The following is a 22,543-nucleotide window of genomic DNA, read 5'->3' as shown; positions in this document are numbered from 1 at the left end:
TGAGCCGATTAGCGTCCCTACCTCATGTACTTGTCCCTACAGGTCTCCAGAAACTTTTCTATTTGGGTGGGTGTGATCCGGTCCAACTGGTACAGCACACGGGGCTGGAAGAACAAAAGCCAAGAACAGAGTTGGAGCAGGCAGCTACTAAAAACACCTGGCTGTTGGGTCACGTTTGGGAAGGCCGTTACCTCTGTTGTGCCGTTATCATTGATGCCATATTTATCTCTGGTTTTCTTAATCTTCTCAGAAACCCCCTTGGTGAAGTTTTTTATTTCCTGAAAGATCACACAGCAAAGATCAGTTATGTATTTCTCAGTATGGCAGGGATGGCATGATTTGTTTCATGAACTTCAGCAACACAAGCAGTCCATCATCTTCAGGGATAGCTAAATGTACAAAGAACACACTATGGATCCTGGTTGTATTACCAAATGTTTTTCTAAGGTATACAGCATGATATCCACACCCTTACACAGGATGTTTCTAAGGCCTTCGTACTACAACAATGCTTCCGCAACAAGTGTAACTCTACCACTGATACGTTCAGTCTCTAAATTTTTGAGGTTTCTTCTGATGTTGTTTATCATCTGTTTAAACACTACAAGTTAAAGCATAGCTTCATAGACACAATATACATTTCAAACACAGGCTTTGAGTCTGCCCTCAATTCCAAGGAAACACTGCCTTAGTGCTGTTTCTCAACACCAATGCAGGCTGGTGGGCCTCAAGGAGATGAATGTCCTGCCCAAGTTGACTTCAGTGTACACCACATAGCTGGACATGTCAAGGTTTGTCTAAAATGCATGTTTTAAGGCAGAAGGAACAAGAAGCTCACTTTTGCAAAAATAAAATCCTATAAGGCACCCATGGAAAGCTTAACAATAGTCCAGTTCCATTCCCACCTTGCAAAAATAAACCTCTTCAGCTTCTTACAGATATGGAATAACTTCTAGCTACTATCTTTTCAGAAAGCAAAACACTAAAACTTCAAGTTCTCATGTTTAAATAGTGTTAGTGTCTTGTGTTCACACTTCATGACTCATGGACCTTCCCTGTCAGCTGTGGTCCGGCTTGGCGAGACCTCCCTGAGAGGGGGCATGGCATTAGCCCCAACGCCCTAAAGCAGGGGCCACTGAGGGGCTGAATAAGGCCAGGAGCTTGGTTAAGGCAACTTTCTAGAAAGTTGATGCTTTCTTTAATCTGTTCTTGGGGCAGGGATTTCTGTAATGTCATCTTTGCCCATGGAGAATTTCATTCTGTCTCCAAGGGAGCCATGTGACCAAGGGACTACGTGTGTGTGTCCATCATACCCTGGCTGTCTTTTGTTCTAAACTCTGCTTTCTCATGATACCCTTGTTGGCCAGCTCTCCTTACTGAAAAGTGTGGAGATAAACAGAGGGTTATCAACTGTTGTTCTACACAGAAAAGACTTTTATTAATTTACAAGAATCTGCAAAGTCTCAAGAGACTCTTTCTAAAGAGAAACTTTCCAGGCTCACTTATTAATTACATGACTGAAACCACATTTTCAGATAGTTATTGCCAGTCAGGGGTAGAAACCAGAGCTGGCAAGGGCAGTGGAACAGCCTCTCCTGGCATAGCTCTTCTTAACAGTGGGGATATCCAAAGGCATTAATACCCACTGTACTTCATTTTCCCTCTGTATCATTCAGTGTAAAGAGCCTCTTTCACATTGGTGATCACTGTACTGTGCCTACTTGTGTAGTTGTGATTGAAAGGCCCCCTACCCCAGATGTTGACATTCGATCACCAGGGGCTTAAAGCCGCCCCACCTGTTGGCATAGGGAAACCAGAGCAAGAGCCTAAGGCTGAGCAAACCCAGGGCGTTTTCATCTGTGAGGACCTTGCACACAGGGAGTGAAAGGGCACACACCTAAAACCAATCCTCGGCTTATGCACTGGAAATGTGATCTTTCAGCCGCCACCCACATGGACGTGCATCCGATGGCTTTGCTGACAGCAATGACTTTCCTTACACAAAAGATAGAGCAGATACTCTGGAAGTCAGGTTTTTTTAAAAAAAAGTGCACTTTTTGGAAATGAAAACTGAAATAAGCTACTAGGAATCCAGCTAAGCCAAACCATGCATACTACAACATGGAAGCTGGCAGACAGTTAATCACACGATTAACCGGTAGTTAAATTCTCACACTCACTCTACAGCATGTCTATGAGCATGGGCACTGGCCGCTGGCAGGGCCAGGGCTCAACATCCTTCTGGAACTGCCTCTGTGGGCTCAGCCCTGGCTCAGGTTACGGCCAGAGAACAGTTCACGGTCTCAAGCAAATCTCTTCTGGTTGGTGGATCTTGGACCCTCTCAGCAATCCTCTTCATTAGACTGTGGGTGACTGAGGGGGGCAAGGCCACATTCAGTCATCTTTGTGTCCCTGAGACCTGCAGGGTGTGTGAAATAACTTGAGGGCTGAAAGAGTGTTCATTGCATAAACAGTGCCAGCCAGGGGACACCCATTAAACCTTGTAGGAGGTAAGAAAGGAACCAGTTCAAAGTGATGAGTGGGGAAGCCATGTCTGCCAGACCAGGACAGAAATCTGTAGGCTCTGGTGCTGGCACATAGCTGGAGTGCTGGAGAGTTGACTCCTTGTGCTCAGTTTTCATAGCATGCTCAGTACATTACCTGATTTTATTTCTCATAACCTGTCTCAGTTAAGATCTTTGAGGATAAATGGAAAAACAAGTAACAATGATGTATAAAAACCAAATCACAATCATAATTTGTTTAAAAAAAAAAAGAAGAAACCCTGGGAAAAAACAAAGGCACTCCAGTTAGCTGTACTCTTGATTTTAAACATATTCAAACCTGGAAGTCTTTTTGTGACCTTTCACAACTTAAGAAGAAGTGAATAACATCCGTAAGCTAAAACGTTCTTACTTAAGTTTCACATTACCGTTTTTATTTTTGGTACACTGAGGGATGCATTCCTGCTCATTTTGTGCTCCTCTGAAGACCCAATCAGTACAGAAAGGAAAGCATTCACTGATTTCTGTAATCCTTTGCTTTTGATCTTAACCATGGTTACAAACAGGAAGGAGTTGCTTGAGCAGGTCAGTGAAATTATGAAAACAAAAACAAACTGAAAAACCCACAAGGTAACAGCTCCCAGAAAGGAAAAAAGGAAGGCCGACTCAGAGGATTTCTGATCCATACTATGGTAAGAGGAAGAGTAATTCAAAATAAACGGTATTAAAACACCACCACAACTAATTAAAAACTACTGGCATTCAGAATGACTAAGGGAAGAGCTGGCACACAGGGTTAGAAAGTGGGTCATAGAATGTTGACAGGAATAGGTTTCAAAAAAAATCAGTTTTACAACAAAAGCGTTTTTTTCCTTGAACAGGGAAACACTCATGTGAAAAATATACATAAACTAAGACAGACATGACATAAACTCTTCATGCTGGTGAGATTCTGCCCAGGCCATTTTTGAATTTTTAATCAAAGAGACACTTAGATCCTTCCCTCCTCTGGTTTATAAAGGTCACCAGCCGGCACTTGGCAGACAGCGTCTGGGTGGCAGACAGCGCCTGGGTGGCAGGCAGGCCCGGACACGATGGCACCATGGCGGAGCTCTTGCTCACCTGCAGGAAGCTGTCCTGGCAGCAGAGGAACTCGCTTTTCTTCATGATGGACTCTGTCGTCAGGATGAGCTCGTTCCTACTGAGGGCAGGCTCGCTCTGACACGGGAAGACTGCCTCAAGTATTAAAAAGAAACGAAGTGATGGGGGGAGGCCACCGAGAAGCGGGCAGCAGTAAATGAAGGAATACACAAAAGACAAAATAACCTTCTGCAGAGTGAGCTTTCAGCAACCGGGAAGTTTTTTCTGTCTAAACAATGTCTACACTCTACCTTTAACATGAGGTGAAAACAGGACAAACGGATACGCCATTCATATAAAGACTTTTGGGCTGCTGAGTGGGTGACTACTCCATTATGCCCCAGCTTTCACCCACCCCCCAATTTGTGTTAAAAATATAAGCCCCCGGGCCTCCCCGGTGGTGCGGCGATTGAGCGCTGGGTTGCGAAGCTGCCCGCAGCCTCTGCAGCGCTGGTTCGATCCCCGGCCGCCGGGTGAGGGTCCCACATGGTGCGCAGACCTCTGCTGCCACCCGCTGCTACCCTCAGCAGTGTACCTTGGTCCCTCTGCCTGTTCTACTCTCCGCTCTGGCTCTGGTGAATTCTCTCACCCTCCCGCACTTCTGACTGTACCCAGTGCTTCTATAAATAAAAAAAAAAAAAAAAAAAATTAACCCCCCAAAATTCAAAAATGAACATACTCCCACACCCCTAAGCTCATGGGATTCCCCAAAGTCTTAGTGGCTGCATGTTATTCTAATGTATGGGAGGTCCACCACGTAGGCGACCAACGCTCCACGGCTGGTTTGCCGCCTCTGTGGACAATGCTGAGGAAACATTCCTGGCACGTTTAGATCAGTTCTGTTAGAAATTCTGATAAGTAGAACCGTTGGATCAAAAGGCACCCATATTTAAAGTCAGTTCAGTATTGTGAAACTACTTCCCTAAAATGTTGTTCTAAATTATACGCAGTGACAAGCACATGAAATGTGCACGCGCCCAACAATAACAACTTAAAACACTGGCCTCTGTGACATTGTACTAGACACAGAGAGAAACGAAAGTCATCTTCTACTGGCATGTGATTACTTGAGTATTTGCTAATTACTAGACTATGAAACTTTTAGTATATGAAAAAATCATGCAGAGCAACACAAAAAGAAAATGTCGGTTGGACAGATATGACTGCAGCATTCACTGTGCACGTTAATACAAATGTTATCCCCAGTCTAAAGAAACATCCATGAGAACCCTTTAACCATGACACAAGACCGAATCTTACTTTGATGTTGTCCAGAACCCTTTTAAACTCCAAGGGCTCATCTTTCCCCTCCATAGCTGCAGGATCTAAGCCATCTCCTCCATAAATGAACTGGATAATATCACCTGTTGAGCTTCGGACTGTCAAATCATACTGTGAGCAAAGATCTTCAAGGGACTTCACAAGCCTCCTCTAAAGGAAAAGAGGAGAGAAAACAAAAATTCAGCTCCATTGAGAAGACTAGTCATGTGTGCAGAGGATGAGATTTGTAACTCTAAGTATCAAGGTTATATGCACGTTAATCACACAGAAACATTCCATTATCAAGCCCTTAAAATGAGTCCCCAGGCCCAAAGAACGAGCCCAAGAATGCCTCACTAGGCTGTGCAATGGGATGTAGAATATGCTGCAGCCTCCAGCACTGTCGTGTGTCTTAGAATACATGTAATGAAAACCCCATTCCCCTCAAAGGACTCTGCAAACACTGTTTTCCTAGTCTGTTTTGCCTTCCCCCTCTTTCTCCCTAAGGTATAAATTAATGCAATAGCTTTGCATTTCTAAACACAACTTAATCCAGGACCCCTGTGGACTTCAATATGAATTACAGAGGATCAGGTGCAGGCTTCTTTTGGGACAGAGGGGAAAGAAGAGAGAACAGGGACAGTATTGTGTTTGAAGCAGCAGGCAGCAGCCATTGCTCAAATCTGCTTAGAAAGAACCTTCCACCAGCAAAACACACCAGCCAGCAATGTGGTGTGGGCTCAGCAAATTTAAAGACAAAGGAATCTTCCTCCAGGCAACCTCAAAACAAAACTCCCTGATGTCAGAACTAATTTGTTCTAGGTTAATACACTGCTTGGGAAAGTCATACTCTACTTCAAAAAGCTAAAGCCAAAAAAATAAAGTCCAAAGACATTCTGGCAAGAGTGACAAAACGTTTCAGCCTATTGGGTTTTTGGCAAAAGCAATGAGCCCCAAAATCGAAGGGCAATTTGCCATTAAAAGGAAGATGTTAACAATGACAGAAAAGGTTATTAAAACAGGTGTCTGCTGACTCAAGTCCATATTCACCCTCATCAATCCTGCTGGTTCTGGCCCACTCTTTCACACTCCTGGTTTATCAATTCTGATCTCCCAGCTTGCAAAGAGCCATTGTCTCACACTGGCATCTACAGTAGGAGTGAGGGGACAAAAAGTCATATCAAGTTCATGGCCCAGCAACTTGGGAGTGTTATAGCTGGCTAATCTTAGCGGGTGGCCTAGGGGTTAACTCTTAGCACTATTACATCTATCACCTCTAAGCCTGAGTTAAATCCCTGGCCAGGGAGCTACCCACATGGTGCAGCAGACCTTTCTGTCTCACCCGCTGCACCCCTCAGCAGTGTATTTCAGTCAATCTGCCTGTTCTGCTCCCCACTCTGTCTCTGGTCAATCCTTCCACCCAAATCCCTCCCTCCCCCCAACCTCTGGCCTAGCTCATGTACAAATTATATACACTCCAGATCTTGTATGCATAAATAAATAAAATAAACCTTAAAAAAATAAAAATTAGTAACTAAAAAGAAATCCTTTGTTTGTGGTCTTATGGAAGTACAAAACAAGATGTGCTTTTACTTGTCGGATTTAGGGGTACTTTTGTGGCAGTCCGAGAATTGCCATAGGCACAGGACACCCTCTAGTTTAACCCTGTCCCAAGATGACCATCCTAGAACTGTGCAGAGAGAGGAGAGTGAGTTACCCTCCAAGTGTCCACATCCTCCTTCAGGTACTGGAATAGGTTCTTAGTCAATTAGAAGGATGTTAATAATGAGTTACATAAATAGTGAGAAGCAGAGTTCTCAAAATAATCAGGAGAGATGCATGGCCATCCTCAATTGAAAGTATTAGGAAACAGAGGCTCAATGAGGTTCAAGGTGCTGTCCCTGGATGTTCCCTTCCATATCTCTAGTGGAGAGCTTAGGTGTGTGTGGTATGGCTAGGTCTAGATCACTGGAGGTACACAGGATGATTTGGAAGTTACTACCTTTTTTTGTTATTTAATTCTAGGGCACCTGGGCCTCCCTGGTGGTGCAAGGGATTAAGCACCGCACTATGAACCAATCCGCAGCCTCTGTAGCACGAGTTCGATCTCCGGCTAGCTAGGGAGCAACCCACATGGCAAGGTGGACCTCTCCTGTCTGACCCGCTGCTCCCCTCAGCAGTGTGTTTCAGTCTGCCTGTTCTGTTTCCCACTCTGTCTCTGGTAAGTCCTCTTACCTCCCCACACCTCTGGCCTGTACCCTAGCTCTTGTATGCAGCATAAATAAATAAATCTTTTTTTTTTTTTTTAAGATATATTTATTTTTATACAAGAACCGGGGTACAGGCCAGATGCGCAGGAGGGTGAGAGGATTCACCAGAGACAGAGTGAGGAACAGAACAGGCAGACTGATGAAATACACTGCTGAGGAGAGCAGCGAGTGAGACAGGAGAGGTCCGCTTCGCCATGTGGGAATTCTCGCTGGCTGGCCAGACGGGATCGAACCCACACTGCAGAGGCTGCAGACAGCTTCACAGTGCAGCGCTCAACTGCCTGCACCACTAGAGAGGCCCATAAATAAATAAATCTTTTTTAAAAAAAAAATTCTAGGGTACCTACATTTCTAAATTTCTCCTTTTAAGTATCAAGACTGGATAAATTATAGCTCATGTACAAATTACATACATGTGTTAGTCAAAATCTGCAGTGCTGGGGCCTCCCTGGTGGCTCAAGAGGTTAAGTCTCAGCACTATGAAGCCATCTGCAGCTACTGCAGCCACTGCAGCACGAGCTTGATCCCAGACCAGGGAGGTGGCCCACATGGCGCAGCAGACCTCTTCTGTCTCGCCCGCTGCTCCCCTTAGCAGTGTATTTTGGTCATCTGCCAGTTCTGCTCCCCGCTCCATCTCTGGTGAATCCTCTCACTGCCTGCACCCCAGCTCTTGTGTGCATATATAAACAAATCTTTAAAAAAAAAACAAATCTGCAGCGCCCTGTCCCACTCCATTGCTAATGGCCTACATTTCTTCAAGTTACCTGCATGTATCCTGTTTCAGCGGTCTTTACGGCTGTGTCCACGAGACCTTCCCGGCCCGCCATTGTGTGGAAGAAAAACTCAGTTGGTGTCAAACCAGAATAAAAGCTATTAGCTACAAAGCCTTTGGCAGCAGGGAGCTAAAGAGAGGTAGGAAGAAAAAAAAAAAATCAAACAAAAAGAGTTCAAGGTCCGTAATTCCAAAACCCATTCAAATCAGAAAATGTCCCACCTGTCGACTATAAATACCTGGCCAACACATGCTCATGAAGTAATAGGCTTTACAGGCCCTTTCCCCTTTAGCAAAGGTAATTTGGCACAAACCATCCTTAGCAGAGACAAGGTGGGGTCTAAGCCAGGTCTGGAGCTGGTGCCAGAGGCAGACAAGTGGCTCAGAGGAGGGAAACTGAAGCTCGGCTGATCCCCGGACCAGGCCGGCTGTCTAGGAGACGGAGGGCGTCTCGCTGATGGCAGCAGCTCACCCATTCCCTGGGCAATGCCTCTTTTCAAGACATCATTCCTGTGGGCCAGGCCTGCTCCCTCCAAAACAGAACTTAGTGTTGCTAATGTTTATGGGATTTCATTTTGGGACATTGAAAATGTTCTAAAATTAGATTACAGTGTGGCTATAAAACTCTGTGACTATGCTCAATGAACAGTATATTTTCAGTGGGTGAACATTATGATTCATAAAACGAATCTAAATAAAACTGTTAAAAAAATCTGTGTATAAACATCACCACAGGATATGGCCAAATGGGCTCTGATAGGGATAGGTCTGAGTTTCTTAGGAGACAACCTAGATAAACAAAGGTAATCCCTTTGCTTTCCTATTGCATATAAGGGGCAGCCAGTGAATTCACAGGCTTCTCTAGGAAAGCACAGCTATCCTGAGTCTAGCACTGGCTCAGGGTCTGAGAAGTGAGAATGCCCCGGCCTCTCCTCTGAAGTGGTCACACCTGACAAGCGCAGGCCGGCGCCAGTGAGCACCTGGCTGCCTGACCTTAGGGAGAGCACCTGAATTATTCCGGGGGCTATCTGGTACAAAGAATACCTATATATTCACAATACAGCAGTTCTCACGCTAGAGCAGTTGGAACAGGAGGAGGGAGGAGCAGCTGGAACACCTGGACATTAATGGGAGTAACAGCTGACTCCAAATCCAGAATGTACTGAGTGACCAAATCTACCCTTAAGTTCTTCAACTTTTTGATTCCATAGTTGTCTGCTCCTGGATCCCAGAAACCCCCCCAACACAGGTCTCTATTTGTTTCTCTCCTGGTCTCTCTCTTACCAGTACCAAACCAAGAGAGCCAATGGAAACTAGAAGTCATTTAAGAACAGAGGCTGAGAGTTCCAGATAGAATCTGGAATTTCCTGGTTAAGTGTGGTTCACACTATCACTGTTTTAAAGTCCTTATTTTTATGTAAAATCCCCAAACAAGTATACCCTCTGAATGCATATATATTTTTGAAAATAGACACACACTTTCATTACTTCAGGTAAGTTGGATGGGAACCTGAAATCCTCCTTCTTGGAGAGAAAATATACAAGAGGGCACTGTTCCAAGTTTAATAGGTCTGAGTTTAACAAGGCTCCTTCTGCCGGCTAGTTTGGACTGAAGAGGAACAAACCCCAAGCAGGACCGCCCTCATAGATCACTCAAGGCGTGGCTTGGTTGGCAGCCAGAGCTTCAATTACTAGTTTCTGCACTGCTGATACTTACCCTTCAAAGTTCTGCCTGATCCTCTACTGCTTACCTTTGAGTGTTTTTCAAAGTGAGGCAAGGACCTGTTTTCAAAGCCATCAGGCACTCGAGAGCCACTGATGGCTTGCTGTCCCACACAGGCAATCATCTGTGATATGTTAATGAAGGAACCTGGGGAAACGGATCAGGAATATAATATTCATTCACCAAAATAACATTAACTGAAGTGCAAGCAGATCTGTGGGATAACAACATAGCACACCCCTTACCCTCAACACGTTCATAGTCTAGGAACAGAAGACAGAACAGAACAATGCAGGGTAGAGCTGTTAGTAACCATATGAAAAGTAGAGTGGGCCTCCCTGATGGCGCAAGGGTTACAGTCTCAGCACTGTCAAGCTATCACCAGCCACTGCGGCATAAGTTTGATCCCTGGCCAGGGAGCTGACCTACATGGCATAACAGACCTCTTCTGTCCTGCCCACTGCTCCCCTCAGCAGTGTATTTCAGTAGATCTGCCTATTCTGCTCCCCACTCTGTCTGTGGTGAATCCTCTCACCCCCACACCTCATGCCTACACCTAGCTCTTGTATGCATAAATAAATAAAAATAAATCTTTTTTTAAAAAAAGAAGGTAGAGGAAGGGTTACCTACAAGTGATTGGAGGCAAAGGAGCTTGCAGGGGCTGAAGCAAACACTTCCAGGTGATTCTTCAAGAATGGGGCAGCGGCCAGGTTGGAATGTTGGTAGACATAATGATTTAGACATAAAGAGGTGGGGGAGGAATTCCAAAGTGGATAGAAAAGTAGAAAGCAGAGATACAGGAATAGGAAAACTGTGGTGTATGTAACAGGGGCAGGAAATAGGAGAATAAAGAGGTGAAAGGCAGCAAAGGTGAAGAGATTAGAATTTATTTAAGATTTATTTATTTATACATACAAGAGCTGGGGTACAGGTCAGAGATGCAGAGGGTGAGAGGATCCACCAGAGACAAAGTGGGGAACAGAACAGGCAGACTGATGAAATACACAGCTGAGGGGAGCAGCGGGCGAGACAGGAGAGGTCTGTCCCACCCCCATGAGGGTTTCTCCCTGGCCAGCCTGGGATCGAACTTGTGCTGCAGAGGCTGTGGATTGTCTCATAATGTGTGCTCAACCCCTTGCGCCACTAGAGAGACCCCGGGACTTTATTTTGCCAAAAAACCCAAAACCCAAAAACCAAAAAACCCCTGAAACATGAGAAGATAGAGGTTTTGAATCTGAGTGCAGTATCATGAAACCTAATACATCCAGTTGCTGAGTAACTGAAATTAAAGCATTTTGCCACATGACTAATTATTTTAAAAATCCTTAGCTTTTTAAAAAGATCAAGTTTGCTCAAAGCACCCTTAAACTTGGAAATCTGCACACACCACCAAGTCCTTCCTTTTTTAAAAAAGATTTATTTATTTATTTATATAAGCACTGGGTATAGTCAGAAGCGCGGGAGGGCGAGAGAATTCACCAGAGTGGAAAGCAGAGCAGATCAGGCAGAGTGACGAAGTACACTGCTGAGGGGAGCAGCGGGCGGCAGGAGAGGTCTGCACACCATGTGGGACCCTCACCCGGTGGCCGGGGATTGAACCGGCGCTGCAGAGGCTGCGGGCAGCTTCACAACCCAGCGCTCAACCGCTGCGCCACCAGGGAGGCCCTAAGTCTTTCCTTTTTAAAGGAGTTACACTTTATCAAATGCAAATAGTTGAGTTTTTTTCTATATATGTGGTTTACAAAGATAAGCCTTTATAGATGAAAGATTGCTTGAAATTATGATTCTTACATTTTCTGGAACAAAACCAGCAAGTGGAGAACAGGTGACAGTAGGGGCCAGGGAGGCTGCACTTACCTTTGGAGCCACACAGTGCCATGGTGAGGGGGCTGTTGCTCTTATCCAGCTCCCGGAGGCAGGCGCTGCCAGCATGATCGCGGATCACAGAGAGCTCCTTGAGGATCAAAGCCTGTGGGAGAAAGGGAGAGCTGTGTGGTGAAGCTGCCTCACTAGTTCTGTTGGTGACAAATGTTCAATTTGACATTTAAGGAAATTTGAAAAAAATGTAAGATCTCAGATAGCCAAGAGCTAAAGGTTTTAGTCTTAAAGGACTAAGATGCCCTAATTTATAAAGACTCACTTTCCACAAGGTTCTAAAATCAGTTTAGGTGTCAAAACCCTAAAAAAGTCTTCATATGGCCAATAAAGCACATGGTGGTTTTATGTACTTCATACAACGGCAAATCTGTATATGTGTTATTGTGTACACATACACATTTGCCTAAATAAAAGTGTAAGATAGTATGTAGTATGTAAAGGAGAACTACTTGTATATGTGCTGCCGAAGCGAGCACTAAAGGAGAACTACTTGTACTGTGTATGAAATTTGTCAATTTTTTCTCACTAAGCACACATTTGATTTCCCACAAGTAAGCGTGTGACAAGATGACTCAACAGGAATATTCTAGTCCATGAGTTCATCTGGACTGCTGTTCTGCATGTCCCAAGTTGGGATACTGAATCAGTTAAGAGTTAAGGTTCCATGGTCTCACTCATAGCAGGAATCTAGAAAACTTAAATAAGGGACCAGGAAAAAGAATAACTATAAGAGGGCCTCCCCGGTGGCGCAGCGGTTGAGCGCTGGGTTGCAAAGCTGCCGGCGACCTCTGCGGCGCCGGTTCGATCCCCGGCTGCTCCCCGGCCACCGGAGGAGGGTCCCACATGGCGCGCAGACCTCTCCTGCCGCCCGCTGCTCCCCTCAGCAGTGTACTTTGGTCCTTCTGCCTGCTCTGCTCCCTGCTCTGGCTCTGGTGAATTCTCTCACCCTCCCGTGCTTCTGACTGTACCCAGTGCATGTATAAACAAAACGAACAAACAAACAAACAAATAAATAAATAAAAAAACATGCCTCTATAAAAAAAAAAAAAAAAAAAAAAAATTTAAAAAAAAAAAAAAAAAAAAAAAGAATAACTATAAGAAAGAAAATATCAAAATCAACAAACAACTATGAACCAGAGACACTCTATGGGGGGTGGGGGGCGGGGAAAGGAGGGCTTGGGGTCAAAGTAAAGGGGTTGTAATTGTATGGGGAATATAAAAATAAAATTTAAATAAAAAAACATAAAAAAAATAAAAGAGTTAAGGTTCCATTAAAAATAAGTGCTGTCCCCTGGTGGTGCAGGCGGCTGAGTGCCACACTGTGAAGCTGTCCACACCCTCTGCAGCGCTGGTTCAATCCTGGCCGGCCGGTGAGGGTCCCACATTGCATGGCAGACCTCTCCTGGCATGCCTGCTGCTCCCCTCAGCAGTGTACTTCGTCAGGTGCCTGTTCTGTTCCCCACTCTGTCTCTGGTGAATCCTCTCACCCTCCCGCGCATCTGGCCTGTACCCTGGTTCTTGTATAAATAAATAAATGTTAAAAAAAAAAAAGAGTGCTGGGCCTCCCTGGTGGTGCAGGCGGTTGAGCGCCACACTGTGAAGCTGTTCGCAGCCTCTGAGGCACGGGTTTGATCCTGGACTGCTGGTGAGAATCCCATATGACAAAGCAGACCTATCCTGTCTCGCCCGCTGCTCCCCTCAGCAGTATATTTCAGTCAGTCTGCCTGTTCTGTTCCCTGCTCTGTCTCCAGTGAATCTTCTCCCCTCCCGCGTATCTGGCCTGTACTCTGGTTCTTGTATAAAAATAAATAAATCTTTGGGGAAAAAAAAAAAAAAAGTGGTGCTGAGGCCACAAGTAATTTACTATGTGAGAAATGCCCATTTGTCTTTCTCTTTTTAAGAAGTGGTGAGATTAGGGCCTCCCCTGGTGGCGCAGCGGTTGAGCGCTGGGCTGCGAAGCTGCCCGCGGCCTCTGCAGCACCGGTTCAATCCCTGGGTGTTCCCTGGCCACCGGGCGAGGGTCCCACATGGCGCGCAGACCTCTCCTGCCGCCTACTGCTCCCCTCAGCAGTATATTTCATCGGTCTGCCTGTTCTGTTCCCCGCTCTGGCTCTGGTGAATTCTCTCACCCTCCCGCGCTTCTGACTGTACCCAGTGCTTGTATAAATAAATAAATAAATCTTAAAAAAAAAAAAAAAAAAAAAAAAAGAAGTGGTGAGATTAAAGACAAGTTAATGATGAATACCTCAATGGCTTTTAAAAGTTCATTTCATTAGAAAATTTTTAATGCTCAAAGAACCTCCCTCCCATACTTAGGAGAGTGAAGGCTCTGAGCCTACAGCGAGGTAGAAGAGAGGCAGGCAAAAGTCTGGTGGGGTCAGTCTTGTCGACCAGGCTGACTTTAAAGCAGATGTAGGGTCCTAGGAGGCCCATGGTGATTTTGATTCTGACATGTTCTAGTTAAGTTTTTGCTAAACTATCTTCACGTGGAGTGGGGTGCTGGAGGGGGATGCTGTGCAGAGCGTTGGTATGAAATTATCAGACATGACTTCTGTATCCAAGTTTCTTTCAAAGACTATCCACTCAAAGAACAGTGGTGCCAGTCTTGACTGAAAGGATGCTGGAAACAGAAAGGGCAGAAGCACTTCCTTACCGGTTATAGGAGGAGCTCAAGTGTGACATCGGAACAAGAGCAGCCCCGTGTGGCCAAATGAATGGATGGCTGTGATTTTACCACCCAGAATATGAAAGCTGGAAGGGATACAAAGGATCTGACCAAAAGATTAACAAACCGATGAGAACACACACAACCAGCCACTGCCTTTACTTCCCGCTCCTCTCAGCTACCTTGCGTTACGGCTCATAGCACGATAAACCTGTACATGTACTACTGTATATATGTACACATTTGTCTAAATAAAATTATGATAGTATGTACACAGAACATATAAGATAGTATGTAAAGGAGAACTACTTGTACTATTTATAAAATTTGTCTATTTTATAACAGACTCTTGGAGTCTGATTCCAAGAGTCAGACTCACCTCCAGGGTCTCCTCTGCAGTGCAGCCAGGCTGCTGCTGCAGCTTGCCTGTGTTGAGGGCTTCGATGTATTCATCACATTTCTTGTAACCAGCATTCAGCAGCTCGTACTTGGCTTTAAGCAGCCCTTGACCGGGAGTGACGTCACCAATCCCAATGGAGAATCCACGGTTGGCTGTAGAATGGTTAGGAGATAGCACAAGAAGAGAAAACCATGGATGTTAGTCAATAAAGCTACTATATGGAAACAAGTTTATACCATTAGAGTTTGTCACAATTCAACTAATAAAAACTTACTGGATCAGTCCTTCAAGAGCCATGCAAAAACAACTGAGACTCACTACCTCCTTTCAGAGACCTAACAACTTAGCAGGGAGCACAGTAATAGTCTTAGCTAGGTCTAGTAGAAAGCAGGCCGGCATTAAACACTAAAGAGCAGCCTGAGAAAGGGAGCTGTAGAAAGTGAGTCATTTGACTTCTGGTTTTAAAACTGTATCTGGGAGACCATTCCATACTCTCCCTGCTTCTCTTTTCAGAAAGCATCACAAAACAGACAGAAAGAAACCAATATGCATGCTATCTTTAAGAAGACTATGTGCTACCAATAGTCCTACCCTAGCATGCAGACAGTAGGTGGATGAGAGACCGACAGGTTTAAGAGGAAGGGGAAAGCAGTGTGTAATGTAGCTGTGGAAAGAAGCACAGAGCCTGATCATCAGGGCTCAGAAGCTAGATCATCAGGATGATGTAGAATATGAGAGTCACCCTCTAAGAAATGGAATGAGAGAGGCTCTGGATTGGGGAATACTGGGTGCAGAGAGATGGGGATGACCGAAAACCAGGACACTGTAGGAAAGTGTAAATTCCACAGCTGAGATCCCTTAGCCTCTTTCCCTATCCGGCTCCCAGGATCCCAGCAGCCAGGTTATTTACCCTGAGACTAAGATGGGAAAATATGTCTCTGGAGAACAAGACTCCCTACAGAGAAGCAGCACTACAGGTATACTGGTAGCTCCTCATTAAAAGAGCTGACTTCCAGCTCAATCAACCAATAACAGAGAACTAGCAGGCAACACGCCCCATTTCTAATCAGTGCTTTAGTGCCTCCTCCCTACAATAGGATGACAGCCAGAGATGACCAGACAAAAAAAGAGAACAAATGCACAGAAAAAATGAATTGAAAAGGAAAGTTCAGGAAGCAAAGTAAACTGTAAGTAAAACCCTGTCAGCGTTGCAGAAATATATCTATGCGAGATAGACAAAACAGGAAGCCTAAAAAAACCAAATCCAACTAAGTGCAAGTGAGAACAATGAAAACTATGGGAGATAATTAAATAAGTAACAGTAATTTTTTTTTTTTGATATTTAAAGAGCAGGTTTATGGGCCTCCCCTGGTGGCGCAGGTGGTTGAACGCAGCACTGTGAAGCTGTCTGCAGCATCTGCAGCGCTGGTTCGAGCTGGGGTACAGTCCAGAGGTGTGGGAGGGTGAGAGGATTCACCAGAGATAGAGTGGGGAACAGAACAGGCAGACAGACCGAAAGCATTGCTGAGGGGAGCAGCAGACGCAAGGAGAGGTCTGCTGCGCCAAGTGGGAATCTCCCTGGCTGTCTGGTAATCGAACCCGCGCTGCAGAGGCTTCAGACAGCTTCACAGTGCTGTGCTCAACCCACTGCACCACCAGGGAGGCCCCTCCCCTCAGATTTTGAAGGTATTGCTCTACTTTGTCACTCAGGGTTGCGGTTAAGATATATTACTATTCTTCCTAAAAATTTATGTTTGAATCATCTCTTTATTGGCTACTATAGCTGGATTGATTTTCTGATTTTTATCTTCTTTTCTTTATTGTCCATTTCTGTTTCTCGATTCACTTTCTCTTCTAACACTTCCGGTGATATTTCTTAAATTTTTACTGCTACTGGCAGCATTTCCACTGCCCACCTGTGACAATGCAGGTGCCTCTTTTCACCAACTCTCTCCCTCCGCAGGGCAGCAGCCTCCTGCCTGCCAGTGACCTGTACATACCAGGGCTTCTCTTCACTGACCTCCCTCAGTGTAGGCAGCTCTCCTCTAGGCTGCCCACCTGGAACCACGCAGGCCTCTTAGCAAACCTGTCTCTTTAGGGGCAGCTCTTCCTGCCCGCTTGTGTCTATGCAAGTGTCGTTTACTATCCTATCTCTTTTCTAATAAACCTGCTCTTTATTTTTTTTTTTTTTAAAGATTTTTGTTCATTCATGAAAGAACCGGGGTACAGGCCAGAGATGTGGGAGGGTGAGAAGATTTACCAGAGACAGAGCAGGGAACAGAACAGGCAGACTGATGAAATATACTGCTGAGGGGAGCAGCGGGCGAGACAGCAGAGGTCTGCTGCACCATGTGGGTTTCTCCCCAGCTGGTTGGGATCGAACCTGAGCTGCAGAGGCTGCGGACAGCTTCACAGTGCGGCGCTCAACCGCCTGCGCCGCCAGGTTCTCATATGCAAAAAAAAAAAAAAAAAAAAAAAAAAAAAAAGACTATTTTAAAATATAAATATGAGTAGAGTACAGATATTTTCAGGCATGACCCCACAGCATGCTGGAAAAAGGAACAAAGGAACTAGTGCAGAGCAAGGATGGTAGGGTAAGCTGGTAGGCTAAATCAAGGATACCAGAGAGGGCTACAGTCTCTTTACAGGTTCCCTGGAAGCAGGTAATCAAGGTCTTTAATGAAACAATCCTATTTGGTAGGCAATAGAGAGCTACTGTAGATTTTAAGATGAGAAGTGAAAAGCAAATTCAAATCTGAAGTCAAACTAGCCAATACCAAATTAATTATGAAAAGTACAAATGATTTAGTGTGGAGTAAGTATTCCTTGTGTATCTGTGTGGGGCTGAGAATGAAAGAACATTAAAAAAAACAAAAAACAAAAAACAAAAAAAAAAAACAGGGCCGCCCCGGTGGCGCAGTGGTTGAGCGCTGGGTTGCGAAGCTGCCCGCGGCCTCTGCAGTGCCGGTTCGATCGCCGGCTGCTCCCCGGCCACCGGAGGAGGGTCCCGCATGGCGCGCAGACCTCTCCTGCCACCCGCTGCTCCCCTCAGCAGTGTACTTCGGTCCTTCTGCCTGTTCTGCTCCCTGCTCTGGCTCTGGTGAATTCTCTCACCCTCCCGCGCTTCTCACTGCACCCAGTGCTTGTATGAATAAATAAATAAATAAAATAAAATAAAATAAAATAAAATAAATCTTTAAAAACAACAACAACAACAACAACAACTAAATAACCCCTAAAACTCCAAAAGCTATAGCAATAAGGATGCTGAGATACTTACAGAGGTAGACAGGAGCCAGCCTGGCAAGTCGTGACATTGCATCAGCAGCTTCATTCTGTCCCCAGTCTCGCAGCAAGATGTAAAAAATATTGTTCTTGGATCCTGATCCGAGTGTTCCTTTATCCATGCTGCCACTCATCAACTCACTGTTCTGGATGGTAACATCTGGAAGGATAACAATAATTATGCATTTAAATAATCTGCTTCATTCCAAAGTGAATTTGAGGCAGTTGGAAAATACCTTCCCATAATGAATATTAAAGCAGAACAAATCACAATCCTCTTTAAATATTTTTTGAGAGGAAAAAGGATAAACACAGGCACTTTAGAAAACCATGAAAAGTTCAATTAGTTATCTTACAGTCCTAACTCTGCAATGTACTAGTTGACCCTTATTCTTCCCAATTATGAACTGTGGATGACAGTGCAAGTACTTGTTATTTATACATCTCCGAGATACTTTTAGCCTCAATAAAGTGACAAACCACACAGTGCTTTGTAAACTGTAATGCACTTTGGTAGTCACCTAAATTACAAGTGGCACTAGCATGAAAAGCTTCAACATCTGCAAAATTAAATCCAGAAATAAAACATAACCCAAAAGAACCCCCCAGAATCTAAAACACCACACATTGTATTTTCAAAGGAATGGTAATAAACCGGAGGAAACTTGGTGCCCTTCAAAACATTTACTCTTAAATATGGCAGTAGAAACCTTGACCTTCAGAGAGACTCTGTGGTTCAGTTCTTCAGAGTCCTAGAGATATCTGTTTCTCACCAGAAGGCCCTTGTGAGCAAAGCTCATTCTAAACAAGTGCGTCTCAAAGTAGTTTGTTGGGAAACTGCTTGTTAGAAGTCAGGGATGAGGTAAGGATTCCTGCCAGAAAGAAATGCTGGCTAAAACCCACTGGACTATACCTGGGTTCACCACTTTGGGTTGAATTAGCCTAGGTGATTCAGATGGCTTACATTTACATTCTCTCACTATTGCATCTGATCTTCATTGTCAAAAAATCCAAGGACCAGATGAAGCAGTATAAAAAAAAAAAGGTTTCGAGTTAAGCCCCACAACAAAGAGGTCACAATTATAGAAACTGCACTCATTGAAACAAGTCATTTGAAATTAAACATGTCTGGAGAATATTCTAAACACTGGCTCATGTGCCTACGCAATCTTTACTTTAAAGAGAAATGTGGAACCACATCTGAGAGGAGAAACACCAGCTACATTTTCCTGAATAACCTTCCCCCGCTTCAGAGAACATGGGATTTGCTCACGAAGGCAGTCACTGGCCACATGCTTCCCTGCCAAATCCCCTTCCCCTCCACATTGCTTTAACTCACAGGAATCATTGACACAGAGGTCTTCTCCTTTGCCACAGTACTGCTTGCCCTTCGTTCGGAGGTTGGCTCGCACTGGGTTATCATCACTAGGCCTGAGGATAATGCTGAAGATCTGCTTTCCTGTCCACAGGGTGACAGGCTGGAAGAGGAAAGGAAGCTACAGCATCAGCTGGCCCATGGTGTCTCAATCACCCTTCACACAAATACGACAGTTCCATGACCACACGTCCATCCTGCGCCAGCATGGGTCAACCATGTGGAAGGGCACATAATTGTGTGTGGAAACACAACCTCTGCACAAACCTTTAATATTGTAGGGGGTGGAAGGCGAACTTTAATTTTCTCGTCCTTGCCAACCAATATTGAAGCAATGATTTGGCAAGCCTTGGCTCGGTCAAAGAAAGTGTCCTTAAGAGTGAGGAGGTAGGCACCTAAGAATGTTAAGAAACAACACAAAACAAAGAAAAGGAATGACAGCATGAGAAAAATTACAGGTTTCAATTTTAAAATAAAGAGTGAATTAAAATGCACAGCAGTTCAGCTGTTTATCGGCTCTCTCCAGCTAGAATCTAAGATCCCCCAGTAAATGGACTTTGACTTACCACTGTATTCCCAGTGATTAGCAAAATGTCTAATTTACGATAAGAGCTCTGTAAGTCCATGTTGATTCAATGAGTAACACAATGTCTCAAATAGTTTTCATTATCAAACAGTACACAAACAACAGCATGAAACACAGGCAATTAAATAGCTTATCAAGTTGTCACATGAATCATTGCAAATGAGAATCATCTGTCCCATGGCCTCCTTTCATGTCAATTCACAAGCCCACCTGTTAGAAAGTCCTGAATAGCAGCAATTAATGGTTCTCCATTCCGCGGGGTTACAAGATTTGCTTTAGTCTAGAGGAAAAATAAATACATTAAGTTTGCCATTCTTGGAGGCATGATGTAGTCCATACAGCCACCCCATGAATACTTCAGAACTCTTATGAATAAAGAGAAGCAGAAAGGTGAGGCTGAGAAATGGAAGCCAGGGGTCTTCATCCCAGCTTTGTTACTAAATATTGGTTTCTACATCTGTGGGGAGGGGGGGAGGAAAAAAAAAAACAACAACAAAATTGACCTCAGAGGATCCTATTAACACTAAATAAAATACTGAGTGAGGTTTTAAATTCCAGTAAAGAACTCTACATATGTAAGACTAGCTTCTTATTAATAAAAGCACTTCTCCCTAGAAAATTAACTTCTAAGAATGGATAGTGCTATCTTTGAAGTCAATCAATTCCACAACTCCACCAGGATGACAGAATTGTTACATTTCCCTTGGTTGAGACAATAAGTCCTAACAACAAAAGTACAACAATAGAACTTAACTAAAATTTGAGTTGAGCAAAAAAGGGTGCTACTTGTTCAACACATAATTAAAATTTAAAGAAGGTTCTATGCATCAGAATGCATTTGTTTAAATCTTGATGTGAGGGTGCTTTCATACATTTGTGGGTTTTCTCACTGGGAAGGTCTTCCAAGGCAGAGACCTGACCCTGCTTTCCTTTGAAAGTCATCCAGAGCTATGATCCTTCAACTGAAGTGGGAAGAGAGTTGCTCATTTCTGGTTTAGAGATGCTCTTTGGGTGGGATAGCACATAGTATGGGATGGGAACACAGTACCTGTAAAACTTAACTGCCTTCACTTTAGAATCATTAAATATACTACGAGAGCTGATTAAAAGTATCATAAAAAATGTTTTTTAGAGGGCCTTCCCAGTGGAGCAAGGGGTTAAGACGCAACCTATGAAGCTATCCGCAACCACTGCAGCACGAGTTCGATCCTTGGCCAGGGAGCAACCCACGTGGTGCAGCAGACCAATCCTGACTTGCTCGCTGCTCCCCTCAGCAGTGTATTTCAGTAGATCCACTTGTTCTGTTCCCCACTCTGTCTCTGGTGAATTCTCTCACCCCCACACCTCTGGCCTGTACCCCAGTTCTTGTATGCATAAATAAATACATCTTTAAAAAAAAGTTTTTAGGGCCTCCGTGGTGGCGCAGTGGTTGAGCGCTGGGTTGCGAAGCTGCCTGCAGCCTCTGCAGCGCCGGTTCGACCACCGGCGGCCAGGTGAGGGTCCCACAAAGCGCGCAGACCTCTCCTGCCGCCCGCTGCTCCCCTGAGCAGTGTACCTCGTCTGTCTGCCTGCTCTGCTCTCCCCTCTGACTCTGGTGAATTCTCTCAATTTCCTATGCTTTTGACTGTACCCAGTGCTTATATAAATAAATAAATAAATCGTTAACGCACACACACACACACACAAAGTTTTTAGAGGTAGGAACATTTAAAGCCACAAGACCTATCAGTTTATAACACAGATGACTAGAATAATGGAAAAAGGAAGACCAAAACTCTAGAACTCAACAATTTGGGGCCATTAAGTTTAGCAGGGAAGAGTCTTGCAAAGACGGCACTCTACCCCACAGCACTGTGGCGGGGCACAAGGTGAACATCACACGTAGCACGTCATCAGAGCCACTCAGGAGCAGGCATCTGCTTCACTCATCACCAGACTACACCAGCATCTGATGGGCACACCTCCACCATTTGTAAATTAAAATGGTGGTGAGAGACATTACAAAATGAGGACATCTAGTGCGCCCTTCAGAAGAAACATGGAATACATGTTAGGCAGGTTCACTAAATGTTCACTAAAATATACCAGGGCTTAAAAAGTCCTTAGCTATTCAAGAATCTATGCACGCAGAACACCTTTTCCCAAGATACCGAAGAGTCAAGGCATTGCTCCACTCCAGTCTTATCTTTCCATAACCGATGTCCATGCATCTATTTTCTCTCAGGAACCCACATTACAGGCCAGAAGATACACACTCCCCCAATAAGCACCTATTACAGACACTAATTCACACACTAATTCAAATACATCTATGAGGTGTTTTAAAACAGGACATGCTCCTCCCTTCCCAACCTTTCAAGGAGCTGTTACAAAGAATCTAGATCACACCATCCTACTTACCCCCATCAGAACAAGGGCCTCTGCTTTAGCTTCTTCTGTTTGAGGAAGATGAAGGTTCATTTCATCACCATCAAAATCCGCATTGTAGGGTGTACAGACACATTCATTAAACCTAAAGGTCCGATGGGGCTTGACCCTGGCCTGTGGAAACAAGAGAAACACGTAGTCACTTATCCAAAAGTTTCTTAGGTTCGAAACATTCAATAATGTGGCCTCCCCGGTGGCACAAGGGATTAAGACACAACCTAGGAAGCTATCCGCAGCCTCTGCAGCACAAGTTCGATC

At 44.5% G+C, this 22,543-nt stretch overlaps 1 protein-coding gene across 1 annotated transcript in view; it reads right to left on the bottom strand.

Moving 5' to 3' along the window:
• The window catches only part of POLR3A (RNA polymerase III subunit A), a 50,012-nt gene that overhangs the window by 9,563 nt on the left and 17,906 nt on the right, over positions 1-22,543 (bottom strand). Inside the window, exons 11-23 of the mRNA XM_037495614.1 lie at positions 22,259-22,399; positions 20,069-20,138; positions 19,540-19,667; positions 19,237-19,375; positions 17,893-18,057; positions 14,592-14,764; positions 11,527-11,638; positions 9,698-9,816; positions 7,939-8,076; positions 4,905-5,075; positions 3,627-3,740; positions 192-278; positions 22-104 (exon numbers count right to left, since the gene is read on the bottom strand). Coding sequence (XP_037351511.1) covers positions 22-104; positions 192-278; positions 3,627-3,740; positions 4,905-5,075; positions 7,939-8,076; positions 9,698-9,816; positions 11,527-11,638; positions 14,592-14,764; positions 17,893-18,057; positions 19,237-19,375; positions 19,540-19,667; positions 20,069-20,138; positions 22,259-22,399 — 1,640 coding nt within the window. The remainder of the gene's footprint in view (positions 1-21; positions 105-191; positions 279-3,626; positions 3,741-4,904; positions 5,076-7,938; positions 8,077-9,697; positions 9,817-11,526; positions 11,639-14,591; positions 14,765-17,892; positions 18,058-19,236; positions 19,376-19,539; positions 19,668-20,068; positions 20,139-22,258; positions 22,400-22,543) is intronic.

The sequence above is a fragment of the Talpa occidentalis genome, unplaced genomic scaffold (assembly GCF_014898055.3).
Source record: "Talpa occidentalis isolate TD23 unplaced genomic scaffold, MPIMG_talOcc4v2.1 talOcc4.8, whole genome shotgun sequence".
Taxonomy (NCBI): Eukaryota; Metazoa; Chordata; class Mammalia; order Eulipotyphla; family Talpidae; genus Talpa; species Talpa occidentalis.
The sequence above is the reverse complement of the archived record's forward strand: the minus strand, read 5'-3'. Positions and strand labels throughout refer to the sequence as shown.